Below are 16,002 nucleotides of genomic sequence, written 5' to 3'. Positions count from 1 at the left end.
TCTATTCTATGAGATTCTGTTTATCACTTTGCACTGGATCAGAAGGGCATCTGTCTTTTATTATTCTAACACTCAGCAAAGTACACTGTGAAATGAACACTGATAATGAACACTGCAGAGCAGAGTACCAAACCAGCACACGTCAGCACTGTTTCACAAACTGTTGTTTTCATTTCTGGTTTCTATCAATCACATTTGCACATTCCTGTACAGTTGGAAAAACAGTTTCTGTTATATGTTTAATGATTGAGTTTAATTATGAAAATAGAAATATGTGAGGTAAATTATGAATAAATACAAATATAACACAGAAAGGGTGAGATGTGTTTCTGATTAATCTCCTGGATTATTAAAATTATTCTCCATTCTGGTGTAATCTTTAATCATTCTGAGAAGTACACTTAGACCAGGACTTCATCATTTCGATCTTGGTGTGATCGGGTTGCCACCCTGTGGACAAAGTCTGTAACACAATTCCATGGAGATGGTTCAGTCAGTTTATTAATTTGACAGTAAAAACTTCCATGGTAGCTGTAACATTAGGAAGACAAAACTGTACACTGACATTATTAATCCTAAATATGTACTAATACATTAGCAAGGTTCCTGACCAGGTGGTGTTTTGAGCTGTAAAGGACTTCAGCTAAAATAAAGGTTTCGGCAGTTTCTGATCTTAGACATTAAACTGAGACTATTCTTTTCTGATCTTAGTCATTAACATTAAACAGAGACTATTTTTGATTCAAGTAATTTACATGAAACTGAGACCATTCCTTTGTGATCTTATTCATTAACATTAAACTAAGACTATTCCTTTAGATCTCCATCATTTATATTAAACTCTGAGTAGAATAATTCCTTAAAACATTTACTGTAATATAAATAATCTTATTTAGTATATGTCCTTAAATACTTTTATTCTTAACTTTGTTACTGTAAATAACCCAAAAAATATGTAAGGCAACACTGCCAATATGCATGCTGTTTTAATCTATTCTTATCAATATTGTCCTAAATGTTTGACACAAGAGAAAGATATTGCAGTATTTCCAATATGCACAGTACAGTACCAGATGATAATACATAAGAAATACATGAATACAGAGTTTCATACTGAACCAAAAAAAAAGTAAATTCAGAGACATCCTAATCCCTAACAAAACCCTGTCCTTTGCTTTTGCGCTGGTGCTGATGGTTCTGTCTCAGCCCAGTTAGATGTTCCCAATGCTGCTAGAGAAGGGTTATCCACAGCCCAGTCGGACAAACCACCAGTCATCCAGAACCAGAACCAAATGCAGCTCCAACAGCAGAATGGGCATGTAAAATAACCCCAAGCACAGAGCAAAGAGAGCAGCTTGGTGGTAGTGGATAGGGAGCTGCTCTGTGTTAATGGATAGAGAGCAGCTCTGGCTTAGGGGATAGGGAGCAGCTCTGGCTTAGTGGATAGGGAGCAGCTCTGTGTTAATGGACTGGGAGAAAAATTGCTAGTAGACAAGGAGCAGCACTATTAGGGAGTAGTGCTGTGCTTGTGGATAGAGAGCAGCTCTGTGTAGTGAATAGGGAGCAGCATTGTTAGTGGATAGGGAGCAGCACTGAGTTAGTGCATAGGGAGCAGCATTGTTAGTGGATAGACAGCAGCATAGTCAGCTCTGTGTTAGTGGATAGGCTGGAGCTATGTGTTACCGGATAGGGAACAGTATTAGTGGATAGGATGTCTCTTTAAGGGTCAGTACAGTACTTCACTGCTGTGAAGGAGCTCACAGTTGGACCGGATGAAGCCTCCAGCCGTTGCCTTGGCAATGACCATTGTTAAGAGCACAGGTGATGGGGAGGGGAGGCCACAGTACCAGGGCTGACCAGCAGGGTGCAGGAGAGCCACTAGCACCCCAGTACATGAGGAACAGTCTCACAGGAAGCGTCATACCTCCCAAACCTATTAACATGGTTTTGGGGTGCCCCTGGTGTAAGAGAGCCTGTTATAAGAGGAGGAGATGGAGCCAAAGTTCCTCCACCAGCAGAACAATGCTCAAGAGCAGAGAGCGTCTACCTGAGAAAACTGCTCTCACCTGAGCAAGTACTGTTCACCTGAACAACCACGCTCACCTGAGAAAGCAGAGTTCACCTGAACAAACTGCTCTCACCTGAGCAAGCAGAGTTCACCTGAACAAACTGCTCTCACCTGAGCAAGCAGTGTTCCTCTGAACAAACTGCGCTCACCTGAGCAAGCAGTGTTCCTCTGAACAAACAGCGCTCACCTGAGCAAGCAGTGTTCATCTGAACAAACAGCGCTCACCTGAGCAAGCAGAGTTCAACTGAACAAACTGCTCTCACATGAGCAAGCAGAGTTCACCTGAACAAACTGCTCTCACCTGAGCAAGCAGTGTTCACCTGAACAAACTGCTGGCGCTTTCACTGAACAAACATGCTCTCACTGAGCAAGCAGTGTTCATCTGAACAAACAGCGCTCACCTGAGCAAGCAGTGTTCACCTGAACAAACTGCTCTCACCTGAGCAAGCAGTGTTCACCTGAACAAACTGTTCACCTGACACGCTCCCTAGCAAAAGTCTAACAACTGTCAACAACTGCTTTCACCTGAGCAAGCAGAGTTCAACTGAACAAACTGCTCTCACCTGAGCAAGCAGTGTTCACCTGAACAAACTGTGTTCACCTGAACAAACTGCTCTCACATGAGCAAGCAGTGTTCACCTGAACAAACTGCTCTCACCTGAGCAAGCAGTGTTCACCTGAACAAACTGCTCTCACCTGAGCAAGCAGTGTTCACCTGAACAAACTGCTCTCACCTGAGCAAGCAGTGTTCACCTGAACAAACTGCTCTCACCTGAGCAAGCAGTGTTCACCTGAACAAATTGCTCTCACCTGAGCAAGCAGTGTTCACCTGAACAAACAGTTCTCACCTTAAAGCCTGGATGTCCAGGGGCTCTGCTTTTCCCCTGAAACACACTAAGTACCATACTGCACATGCCAACAAGCAACACCCCCCCTCCATATCTGTTATTATTGCACAAAAACATCCTAAGTCCTACAGTAAACACACCACCACTCACACTTCACGTCAGTGAATTTACATAATTCACCCAGCCCTAACCCCCAATCCCTAAATGCAGAAGTTAACAAAATAAGAGCTATGAGAACCCTGCAGCACTGACTTTTAAAAACGGCTGTTTCAAATCTTACAGCCTTGTCGATTTTCTGAAAAATATACATGTTAATACCCTAAATGGTACAATAAATATTGACAAATCATGATTTGACTGGCTAAATGGCTAAACATGCAAATAAATATAAATATGAAAAAAATAACTTATTAGTCAATACTGCAAATGGTTCCTTTCATTATGACATAAATTCTCTCTGGTTCTGTACATTTACTGCAGTAAATATTCCCTAAAACAGTCTCATAACATAATCCTGGTGTAAGAGCTCATGTGAAAGCTCGTTTTTAAAATATAAAGAAGTGTGAGAAAGAGTGTCTTCTGTTCTCATTATTCTGCAAGACCTACACCACTCAGCATAGCCTGAAATCAATAGCACAAGCAAACAAATCCACCTTGATATCATTCCTTAAACAATGATGTATAATTACCACTAATAACATTCACACTGAAAAAGAATGTTCTTGAAACTTGAAAGTGTTGCATCCTGTAGTTCCTCTCTGAGTGATTCTCTGAGTGGCTGGTGTCGGCTTGCGATTGGACGGCCTGCACGGAAGACTCCTCCCGCATCCTGGTATGTGATTGGTCAGCACCACTGTGATGAAGGTGTCTGCTGCTCTGCGGGGCTCAGGACTCCCCCTGGCACCGTAGCACCCTGGCAGCAGGGGGCCTAGCGCATCTTGTACTCGTGGGAGATGGCGGCCTCACACAGCTGCCCTTTGAAGTCCAGCTCCAAGGTGAAGTCCAGATCCCGCTGCACGGGAAGAGGGGCCGAATCAGTCCAGGCGGGGGGTCAAACAGGGTTGAGTGAAACCGAGCGGGTTGAGTCACACTCAATCACTCGCAGTCACATTCGGTCACAGTCAGTCACAGTCATGCTCAGCCACACCCAACAACACTCAGTCACGCCCAATCACTCTCAGTCACAGTCATGCTCAGCCACTCAATCACGCTCAGTCACACTCAGCCACAATCATACTCAATCACGCTCAGTCCCAATCATACTTAGTCACATACAGTCACTCTTAATCACACTCAGTCATGCTCAATCACACTCAGTCACAATCATACTCAATCACGCTCAGTCCCAATCATACTTAGTCACATACAGTCACTCTTAATCACACTCAGTCATGCTCAATCACACTCAGTCACAATCATACTCAATCACGCTCAGTCCCAATCATACTTAGTCACATACAGTCACTCTTAATCACACTCAGTCATGCTCAATCACACTCAGTCACAATCATACTCAATCACGCTCAGTCCCAATCATACTTAGTCACATACAGTCACTCTTAATCACACTCAAACATGCTCAATCACATTCAGTCACACTCAATCAAACTCAGTCACAATCATACTTAGTCACATACAGTCACAATCAGTCATGCTCAATCACAATCAGTCACACTCAATCACACTCAGTCATGCTCAATCACACTCAATCATGCTCAATCACACTCAGTCATGCTCAATCACACTCAGTCACACTCAATCACAGACACTCACGTTGTTGTTCTCGTTGGGCTTGACAGCGATGCTGCCGATGATCTCCTCCCCCCTGCGGACGGTCAGGTAATCCTCCAGGTAAAACACTGTCTGCTTCCAGTGTGTGTAAGGAGCATCAGGGGCTGTGCAGGAAAAAGACGTTTTCAGAGTTATTGTTCAGAGGCTAGCGAGCGACCCAGATCTTCTTCAGGGTCGTCAAACACACAAGTTCCACAGCGCTTCTCCCCCTGAGTCCTGCTCTGGAAACGTCTTTACCAGCGTGACTTTTGAACCTGATACTTTCCAGTGCTACAAACCTGCAGCTCAAGGTCATATCTAACAGCAGGTAAGGCCTGCATGATGCCTGCAATTAAATAAATAAAAACAGAGTAAAAATGAATCTGAACACTGCAGAAGTTATTTAGATATGCTGTGTGACAGGACAGGGCGCCCTCTGGTGCCTGGAGTGGGTAAGACAGCGGGTTATATATTCACCTGGCTCAGCTGGGGCCTTACCTGTGGAGAAGCCAGTTTTCTTGTGACACTTGGTGAACTCGATGTTGAAGTAGGTGACCAGGGCGTGCACATAGTCATTACGGTGAATCTGGAGACAGAACGCCGAGGTGAAGGACAGGTCCTCTATCTTCACGGTGTAGATATCCACTTCCTGTAGAGAGAGACCCACGCAATGACTAGGGTTTCCAGACGTCCGGTTTTCGACCGGAATGTCTGGTTTTCAAATTATTTGTACAGATCCGGTTTGTGTTCCCGACTGCCGGTCCAAGTAATTAATGGAAGAACTTTACCGGTAGTTTGTAATGAATTTGCGTGTCAGTGACTCCCAGGTCTGATGTCAGTTCCGAGGGCCCCCCAGGTGTCAATGTTATCTGGTTTTGACAGATTCTAAATCTGCTGACCCTAGCAGTGACTCACACCAGCACTTCTTGAAGATGGGAATACATGCAGTAACTCACACCAGCACTTCCTGCAGAAGGAAAAGCATGCCATGACTCACAACAGCACTTCCTGTAGATGGGAAAACATGTAGTGACTCACACCAGCACTTCCTGTAGAAAATAAAACATGTAGTGACTCACACCAGCACTTCCTGTAGAAAGGAAAACATGTAGTGACTCACACCAGCAGTTCCTGAAGAGTGAAGCATGCAGTGACTCACACCAGTACTTCCTGTAGAGAGGGAAACACACCGTTACTCAAACAAGCACTTCCTATATCCTGCAGCGAGAGAAGCATGCAGTGACCCACATCAACACTTCCTGTAGAGAGAAAAGCGTGCCATGACTCATACCAGCACTTCCTGTAGAGACAGACCCATGCGATGACTCATACCTGCAGTTCCTGTCGAGAAGGGAACATGCACTGAATCACAGAAAACTACATCTCCCTGTGGTATATATCTGCAAACTCATTATATTTAATTCACAACACAAATCCCTGAAAGTTAAGTTCTCACATAATTTGCACAAACCCAGAGCACACACAAGCACACACACACACACACACACACACACACACGCACACAGCAGAGATGTCTAACCTTTATCAGGCAGGAGTTGGTCACCACCTGCTTTGGGTCCACAATGTCCACCAGAGGCTCCTTCATGGCCACATTACGGATGCAGGTCATGTCAAAGCCGTACACATTCTCCCACCCTGAATAACACAGGCAACATTAATCACAGACAGACATACACAAACTACAGTACAACAAGTGGACACAGAGAGGAAGTGAATGAGACAGAGAGAAAGACACTCACAGTGGATTTTAAAGTCCTTGTACTGTCGATCCTCAATAGCGACCACATAGAGAGCAGCTCGGTCTGGAAACATCAGGCCTCCGGGTTTCTGTTAATGAAAAAAGGAAATGGGTCAGAGATTCACCAATTTACAGACATCAGCACTACACACTCTCTCTCACAAACACACAGACACACACACATGCACACACTCTCATTTCTCTCACACACACAGACACACACGCGCACACCCTCCTCCTCTCTCTCTCTCTCTCTCTCTCTCTCTCTCTCTCTCACAAACACACAGACACACACGCGCACACCCTCCTCCTCTCTCTCTCTCTCTCTCTCTCACACACACACACGCACACACACACAGACTCCTCCAGCGTGTATACTCTGTTTTCGGCATTAGCAGGTTATTCCAGGACAGCTCACACTATCAGGGGGCCTACCAGCCATTTGTCTCTGGCGAAGATGACGGTGTTGAGCATGGACTCGTAGAAAAGGCAGTAGCCCATCCACTCTGAGATGATGATATCCACCCGCTCCACCGGAAGCTCCACCTCCTCCACCTTCCCCTTAAAGATGGTGATGACTGCAAGACAAAGATGCGTAAGACGCAGTCCCAAACCAGGGTTTGTGGAGTGGGGATACAGGGGGTTCCAGGCAACATGGAAAAATATTCCCTTTTTAATAGAATTTTTAATTATACTTCCATATGTGAATAAAATTCAAATTCACAATTCATAAAATTTCAGTTAATCCTGGAATACAGCAGTGACATATTTACAATATTTTAAATTGCATATAAATAAAATGACATAAACTAGTCTGAAACCCATAGTATGACATCAGGTCTTAAGACATGTACCCGTGTGCTGGTGCCTTTAAGATTGGCTGCACTGCAGCTTGTTGTGGGAGGTGACAAATGTGTCAGCAGTAAAACATTTTGTTGCTGTGGGGGTCCTCAGCCAAAGGGGGCCCATTTTAGGGGGCTTACACCAAAGGCTGGGCACCTCCTCTTTGAGAGACATTCTGTTCTCAGAACCCCAATAAATGTGTGGAATTCAGCCTTCTGCATAAATAATTAAGTATCACTATCAGTAAATCACATTATAGATTTTTATGTGCAAACTGTCGTTAGAAAAGGGAGCATATGTTTGATGACACAGATTTGGAATATTCCCATAAGCTCATGTATCCTTCAGTTCATATAAAAATAAAGCGGCATGTTGTATTTTGGGTGAGACCGCAGCTCACCGTTTCAAAAAGGGTGATGCTCGCTGCTGTACTGCTGTAATGTTCCCGATGGACCGTGCAGCATTGTGCTCTGTTCACTGGATACTGCAGCTCTTTTACAGGGGAAGCAGAGCCATGCTATTGTACAATGTGCCCTGTGTCTTTGCGCTGTTGAAAACAGCAGATAAATCTGGAGAAGGATCCTGCGTTGGTGGTGAAAATGCAGAAGGACCGGACCCCGCGGATGCGTTGGAGCAAAGAACAGCCGTGACTCAAGTGTGCTGACAATCGCACGTCACCTCTCAGTACACAGGGCCATGCAAACACAAACAGCTCGATACCTGTGCAAGAGCAGCCAGCCTGCTACTGATACCTGCACAAGACCAGTTATATATGTCCGTGTATAATAACAACCGCATGAAAATAATTGGTCTGACTGCATTTAATTCATTGTGTTTACTCCCTCCATTTTGACCGAGTAGAGGCCCTGTAACTCTGGCAGGTGAATCCTGACAGCACAGACAACCTGTGACCTCAGTTAGCAGCCCTTGTCACCAGCCTGCTCAGCCGATCAGAGAGGAGACACACTCAGAAACAGCAAGTGAGTATGACTGCCGTTCTCCACTCCTGTCTGCCCAATATAAAGTGCGGAATATGACCTGGAAAAGCTTCACGAGCTGCCCTTACCACCGTCCAGGTGGTTGGACTTTATAATCTTCTCTGAGTATTCAGAAATGCTGGAGCATTCAATCTGGAAACAAAGAAACAATGCATTATGGGTATACAAAATTCAAAATGGCATAAACACAATCCCATACCTGTTTGTTCAGTTTAAAACATGCACAGGGTAAACCGGCTTGATTAGAAAACCTTTCAATGTGAAGCAGTTAGTCCTTTTTAATAGTTATGTTATGATTTATCCCCAGTTTGTCATCAGCACGGTGCATTATCACCATATCGCGAACTCCCAGGAGTCACTAAGGCTCAGCCTGTGTTCACACATTAGCTCCTGTCAGCTGAGTTTCATTTCTTCTTGTGGCTAGGGTAGCTACAGACTCTTCAGGAATATAGCTGCACCGTTTAACAGTAGAGGCAGAAAATCTAAATGGCACAGTATGGTTCTGTGTTATGGCTTAGTGCCTCATTGTTGTAGAATCATTGTTACAGTGGTGCTTGTGTCAGCTGTTTGCGTTGTGTTTTTGTAGTATCAGTGTAGTGTTAGTGTAGTGCTTGTGTAGTGTTTGTTTAGTTTTGGTGTAGCGTAGTGTGTAGATACAGGGCTGCTATAATGTTTCCTTCCTGCATCCTCGTAATGTTTTATTTGAAAGGTGAAGAAAAGAGGACTCATTTCACGCTTTCTGGTTCGGGGAGGATGAAAAGGTCCGGTAGGACCCATATTGGGCATTAACATTCTGGACAGAAGCCCAGAGATGCACTTCCTTTGAGGTCTCAGCAAAGTGTCACTTAAGAGCTCAGCTATACTGAACATTAGCGCTTATGATATTTAACAGGAAATCAGATGTTGGACACAGCAGGTTTTGCAATTATCACACACGCGCGTGCACACACACACACACACACACAAATAACACACACACATGCATCGAGACATACACACACACACACACACACACACACGTATACACAAGGGCATTTACACACACACACATACACACACACACACACACACATGCACACTCACCCACGCTCACACACACACACACATGTGCAACGAGACATACACACACACACACACGTATACACAAAGGCATTTACCCACACACACACACACACACGCACGCACAGGCACATCCTGCACTTGTACAGTTCGTTCTACAGTTTGGCTGCATCAGTAAAGTGCCATTAAAGCCCTTTAACCTCCTGGCTGCTCACCAGAAGGCTCTAAAGATCTCACCAGCCCTTTTTCCCATAGGAGTGAATCTATACGCAGAAGGGCGCTTTGCAGGTGTGGTTCTATATTAGTGTGGGTGTGGTACTGTATGTACAGGTGTGGCTCCGGAGGTCAGTAGGGGGGCGCTGTTCTCACCCCGTACACGTGTTTGGCTCCTGCTTTAGCTGCAAACATGGAGAGGATGCCCGTGCCGCTGCCCACATCCAGGACCACCTTGTCCTTAAAGATGTGCTTGTTGTGGTACATGGCATTCCTGTAGGTCAGTGTCCTCACCTCATCCTTCAGCATCTCCTGTGGGGAGGGAAGGATCTCTCAAACACTAAACATAGACTGCTCTGCTATGCACTACATCACAAAACAACCACTTCTCAAATCTCTGTTCCCTTTTACATTTCAGATCTTAACCAGATGTATATAACTAGAATGCAATGAGTGTCAGTTCCAGCACCATCAGAAGTGCATGGCAGAAGCAGGCTGTAGCTTTCAGTGACATGACATCTATTACTGCTATGGTACAATATTTCTAAGCCTAGTGAAGTAGATACGTGAATCTCACAGGTGTGTTGATGTATAAAACTTTCAAGGCTAATGTTCAAGAATGAGGTCAGTAACCTACAGAGCCACAGGCCAGGCCAGAACTTTGCATTCTTCTTCTTCTTCTTATTATTATTATTATTATTAATTTGTACAGATGTGAAGCCAGTGATGAACCCCTCTCCAAAGCCACCCCCCCTCCTCTGTACAAGTCCTTTTCTCTGCAAACTGCAGTTGCTGTGCACGGAAAGGCTTGACCTATTTAGTAAAAATGCAACAGAAATCAAACACTTTTGTTCTGTCTCATTTTTCTCAGTCATCCTACCTAATCAGTTTCATTACACATCAGCAATGCTAAAGCACCTCTTCAGCGACTCATTACACCTATTCAATGTGATAACACCTCACAAGTGCCATAACACCTCACCAATGTAATTATACCTCATCAGTACCATAACACCTCATCAATGTGATAACACCGCACAAGTGCCATAACACCTCATAAATGCCAATATACCTTATCAGTGCCATTACACCTCATTAGTGACATAACACCTCATGAGTACCATTACACCTTATGAGTGGCATTACACCAACTGAGTGCCATTACACCTTATTAACCTCATTAGGTACTGGCCCTGTAATGCAGGTCTCATGAATGCCATAACATGCGACCGGTCTAGTAATCCACTAGGTCAGCCGTTCTCGAACTCGGTCCTGGGGAACCACTGTGTATGCTGGTTTTCATTCCAATGTCAATTGCAAGCCCAGAATTTTAGCAAGTGCTTTTCATTTTTCAGAGCTGGGGTCCCCCGTCTTATACAGAAAGGGCCAGTGTGGGTGCACAACACCTGATTCTACTAATCAATGTGCTTAGCAAAAAAACTCTAGTGGTTGTAGAATTAGTAGAATCAGGTGTGTGCACCCACACTGGCCCTTTCTGGATAAGACTGGGGATCTGGATAAGACTTATGGTACCAGGCCACCATACCTCATGGATGCCAAAGTGAGCATACGAGTCAAAGTAATAGTCGCGGGACGTCATCTCCTCAGGGTTTAGGAGCTTAGCCATCTTTCCCCGACCGGGACAGCTGGAAGGGCCCCCTGGATGGGGTGTGTGGGGCAGGAGGGGCACATGGTTGACTGAGGGTATGGGTTTGGACCGGGAGGAGGGTTGTACAGACTGGGAAGGGACAATACGGATGGGGGGCTGGAGTGAGAAAGAGAGGAGGAAGAGAGAGAGAGAGGATGAGAGAAAAAGAGAAAGGGAGACAAAGAGAAGAGGGGAAGGGGAGACAGGGATAGGGAGAGAGAGGGAAAGAGAAGAATAAGCAGAAGGCTATGGATCATAAGTGGGAGGAGTTTCAGCCACACCTCAAGACAACATAGGCATGCTCACACAGATCCCTGACTCAGTGAATGAACGTACAGTTATCACAATAAAGTACAGACACTTATGAAACTGCTCTCAAAATTAATAAATACTGTACGGAATATATTTTCTAATCAAATAAACCTCACCAATGTGAAGACTTATGCAATAGCTCCAGATAATTTTTTAAGCCACTGTGTTAAAAAATGTAAATAGCTTTGCTAGGCTGCGTTTTTAAGCTGTGAGATATCTCCACAGCAGCCAGGAATGAGAGTATTGCGGTGAGCACTGCAATGACAGGGAGAGGGCACTTCTTAAGAACACACCCCACTGACGCATAACATTGAAGAACAACAACACAGAGACCGTACATGCCTCCCGACAGCGCAGAGACTCTAAGCATCTCCCAGTCTGAGGGGGAGGTACTGAGACTCCACTGCCATGCTGTATCGTCTCCTCATTTTCTTGGAAGTCTATTTTTAGATGCTCCCTTACACCCGTTCTTCCTTCACACGGCCCACCCCTGTACCACAGCCTTAGTTATAGACAGCTGAGACAATCCAACGTGAGCACAGCTTGCCTCACACAGGTACCCACAGTCCACCAGTGCACCTGTGTCAGGTCAGTCTGCACAAGCTGACTCAGTCCCCTGCTGCTCCCTTTAGTCTGTCCATATCAGAACAAAGTCTCCCAAAAACTCAGACTCATTCCAAAACAGTGTAACTCAGCATCAGAGCGGTACTGGAGTAAAGGACTGTGTACATGCTGTCTCCATGTGCCATGCTAACAGCTTCTATGCTGTCTCCACGTGCCATGCTAACAGCTTCTGTGCTGTCTCCACGTGCCATCCTAACAGCTTCGAAGCTGTCTCATTGCGCCATGCTAACAGCTTCTATGCTGTCTCCATGTGCCATGCTAACAGCTCCCAAGTATTCTCCATGCCCCATGCAAACAGCTTCATTGTTTTCTCCATGCGCCATGCAAACAGCTTCCATGATCTCTCCATGTGCCATACTAACAGTTTCACTGCTGTTTCTGCATGCCATTGGAACAGCCTCACTGCTGTCTTCATGCCCCATGCAAACAGCTTCACTGCTGTCTCCATGTGAACAGCTTCACACAGCTACTTCACTTATAGGAGCTTTGGAAGGGAACCTGTGGGACTCTCAGTCATGCATCTCAAACTCCACTGAGTAACAACCCTTCAGGACCAAAATAAAAGTTCAATATCAAGTCTAATTGAAGAAGCACCTCCTGATTGGTCAATTTCAAAGACGTGTCACCATGTCCTGTCCCACTCGGCACCATGTTTTGTCTTCCAGGCTCTCTGCATTGTGTCTCCCGTGCCTGGTGGACATAGAGCCTGAAATGAATTCCGGAAAAGTTGTGGAACAGCCAACCCATTGCCATGGCAACAGGAAGGGCCAACGCCACAATATCAGCTCTAAAAGGTACATGTGTTTGTGTGCGCGTGTGTGCGCATGTATGTACATGTGTAAGAGAGACATCCATTGATCTGAACACAATGTGTCATCTTCAATCCGCACATCTACACAAATTCTCCTTCCATTCCAAGGGTGACTTGTGTGCCACCATTAGGAACATCCTGGGCTTCATATTTACAGAACAGGCTATCTCCTCAAAGAACCCTCCCTACACACACACAAGATCATGCATCCTACGCTCCTATCCATAGCACACACACCAAGCATTCTTATCCATAGCACACACACAAGGTCATGCATCCTACGCTCCTATTCATAGCACACACACCAAGCATTCATATCCATAGCATACACACTATGTCATGCATCCTACACTCTTACCCATAGTACACACACTAGGGCATCTGTCCTACACTCCTATCCAAAGCACACACACCAGACATTCATATCCACAGCACACACACTTAGGAATGTGTCCTACACCTATCCATAGCACACACACTAGGGCATGCATCCTACACTCCTGTCCATAGCACACACACCAGACATTCATGTCCACAGCACACACACTTGGGAATGTGTCCTACACTCCTATCCATAGCACACACACTAGGGCATGTATCCTACACTCCTGTCCATAGCACACACAGATTTTAATGTTAAGATTTAGATCTCTCCCTCTGTCTCTCTCCCCGATCAGTCGTAGGCTGCTGAATATATGTCATATTCGTAAAACTATGCACCTTCTGTGTAGTGGCTGGCAACATAAAATTAGAAATGTAATCAAATTATTATTATTATTATTTCTTTGGGAAAATGCTGTGTAAAACAAGGTACACGTTTAAGGTTGTGATGCAGGCATGAATCGTGTAGTGCTTTGGCCACATAAGGCCAGGCTAAACATCCGTAGTGAACAAAAATATTAGTAATTCACTTGTGTCACCGGAGATTTCTGTCTAAAACACGGAGCAGAGATTGAAATGTGTCAAGCTGTAACAGACGGAAGACGAAACTAATCATTATTAACAACGCACCGGACTACAGTTGGTAAGGCAAGACAGGGATCTCAGGTCCACTTTAGATAAATTACAGCCTCTACGTATTACCGCATCAAATCCCCGGGCGCCGGGAATCCTCATTGTACCTGCAACGGCCTGCAATTTAGTGACAGTTAATTTTAGTTTAACCAGGGAATTCATTAACCCGGTTTCAAAACATAAAGCAGCCGTGCGAAAACTATCTTTCATGCAAGGCTATTTAGCTCGGATATACAGTGTCAGCAACACCAGACGTAGGCTAGTTTTTCCACGGTCTCAACATCTCACACAACTGAATTTGCTTTCATTATATGCGAACGCAGAAGTGAAAATAGGTGACATTCTCCTGTGCGGACGTGAGTAGGACACGCAGCTTGCTGCATTCCCTGCTGCAGATGACCGGCCCGTGCAGAGAAGTGGCAGCCAGAAAAAGCGATAAGCTATTGCAGCCAGAAAAAAACGGGTTGACTGGGTTTATATTTTTTTGAAAACTACACGAGAAGCCACATAAAGCAAACAAGGAAATAATTGCAGACACATTTGAAAGCATTGCACCGATACTTCTCGCTTACCTACCTCTGGGTTCTCGGCCTCCGCCATTTTTCTCCGTAGGAGCATGCAGCGGGAGGAGTGTTTCATTCCCATAAGAGCCACCAGATTTATTCAACTCGAGGAGAGGAAAAAACCGAGAAATCAGGTGAATAGAACATGTCTCCTGTATAATTAGCTCCGCTAAATTATTTGTCCATCCTGTTAATCGACACTAGTCTATTCAATGGCCAAATACATTATTTTAATTGAGAAAACAATTAATAACAATTAAAAACTTGGTGAAGTCCCCAAAGAAGTGCGACCTCTAATTCTAGTTGAAAGGGTCCTAGAATCCACTGTGCAAAAGTTATCTGTTGTGTTTCATCTTGTGAGGGCTTGCAGCATTAATGCCGCAACTATCGTGAAAAGTGCAGAAAGCGTTCCGTTACCCCCCTGCGCGTTATTGAGACATGTAGCCTAGAGTCACAAACTTCATCACAGCCCGGTAAACGGAATAGGGTTTAAAAACATGTCATCGCATTGGAGAAAAACAATTTAAATATGTCCCCGACACTCTTATCAAATGTTTATGTTAACGATCCTTCAGTATTTGTGCTGTGTCTGCGTTTTTTCGTTGTATTATTTGCCCAGAGAAGTTCTAGCGGGCTCCCAAGACGAAGGTATCACAATCCTGTCAGTTCACTAATTGGACCATTTCTTGAAATCCTGTTCTTAAAAATAATGCGGTTTCCTTTTGCGTTAGACGTAAATATTTTTGAGTTTTAATTGCCCCATTTCGTATTGCGTTTCACCATTATTCGCCCGCGTCATGTAGCGTAAGTTTAACTTAACCTGCCGAGGCTGAAATATGAAAAGAACATTTGGAACAATAGGAAAGTAATCCTACATTCGACCTCCATGTTCAAGAATGCATTTCATAATTCGCTACCTCCTACACGCCAACTGGTGTTCTACCTTCGCAGTTCGCACTAGATTTGTGCATTAGAGAATGTGGAAATCGGAGTCATATCTCTATAGCAATAAGGACCAATAGGATCACCGCTTCCCTGTTTCCCACGCGCTATGTCGGCTGTGTCTTTCATCCGAGAAATAGACTATAGACGCATCTTGTCAAACTCTCTGGTCTTCTGCATCGTCGCATTGCCTCGGCTGATCACTGAGAATGAACGATGTCGACTGTGTCGCCCGAGTGAAATTATAATCATAAATTATTTATATTATATTATTTTTATATATAAAGAGTAGTCTATCTTTATTACAACACTTAGTGCCGCAGAGTTGTAAGCGGTATTTTTGTTGTTGCTGTTGATCTTGTTCTTCTTCTCTGGAGGAAGATGAGGATGAGGAGGAATAATATGGGCTATGATGGCTATTCCTCAACTGCCACTTATACTTTGCACCCAGAACCACAAGTTTTAGACTTTATTCGGTTGCTTTAGATTTCTCATTACCAACTGTGTGTTGTTGTATTGTTAAATATTAA

General features: G+C 44.5%; 1 protein-coding gene and 1 long non-coding RNA gene across 6 annotated transcripts; both read right to left on the bottom strand.

The window, feature by feature from the left end:
- Nucleotides 1-483: 483 nt before the first annotated feature.
- On the bottom strand, nt 484-2,396 carry LOC135259771 (uncharacterized). The gene is made up of 2 exons (XR_010331369.1): nt 2,104-2,396; nt 484-2,066 (listed from the first exon to the last, which is right to left on the bottom strand). It is a non-coding gene; the product is annotated as an uncharacterized LOC135259771 (long non-coding RNA).
- A 191-nt stretch (nt 2,397-2,587) lies between these two features.
- On the bottom strand, nt 2,588-15,587 carry LOC135259768 (protein arginine N-methyltransferase 8-B-like). Of its 5 annotated transcripts, XR_010331367.1 has the most exons (12): nt 14,544-15,561; nt 12,737-12,832; nt 11,105-11,323; nt 9,715-9,870; nt 8,355-8,418; nt 6,881-7,023; nt 6,447-6,534; nt 6,227-6,342; nt 5,185-5,335; nt 4,690-4,811; nt 2,917-3,928; nt 2,588-2,859 (listed from the first exon to the last, which is right to left on the bottom strand). XR_010331367.1 is itself a non-coding variant. In XM_064344487.1 (11 exons), exons 1-11 carry the CDS (start codon nt 14,610-14,612, stop codon nt 3,845-3,847), a joined length of 1,308 nt encoding a protein of 435 aa, XP_064200557.1. In that variant the 5' UTR covers nt 14,613-15,561; the 3' UTR covers nt 2,588-3,844. The 5 variants fall into 5 exon arrangements, 3 of the variants coding, with proteins under 3 accessions (XP_064200557.1, XP_064200559.1, XP_064200558.1); XM_064344487.1 differs by having other exon boundaries at nt 2,588-3,928; XM_064344489.1 differs by having other exon boundaries at nt 2,588-3,928; nt 14,540-15,556.
- Between the last annotated feature and the right edge of the window lie 415 nt (nt 15,588-16,002).

The sequence above is a fragment of the Anguilla rostrata genome, chromosome 7 (genome assembly GCF_018555375.3).
Source record: "Anguilla rostrata isolate EN2019 chromosome 7, ASM1855537v3, whole genome shotgun sequence".
NCBI classification, from domain to species: Eukaryota; Metazoa; Chordata; class Actinopteri; order Anguilliformes; family Anguillidae; genus Anguilla; species Anguilla rostrata.
This window is presented reverse-complemented; position numbering and strand designations above follow the sequence as displayed.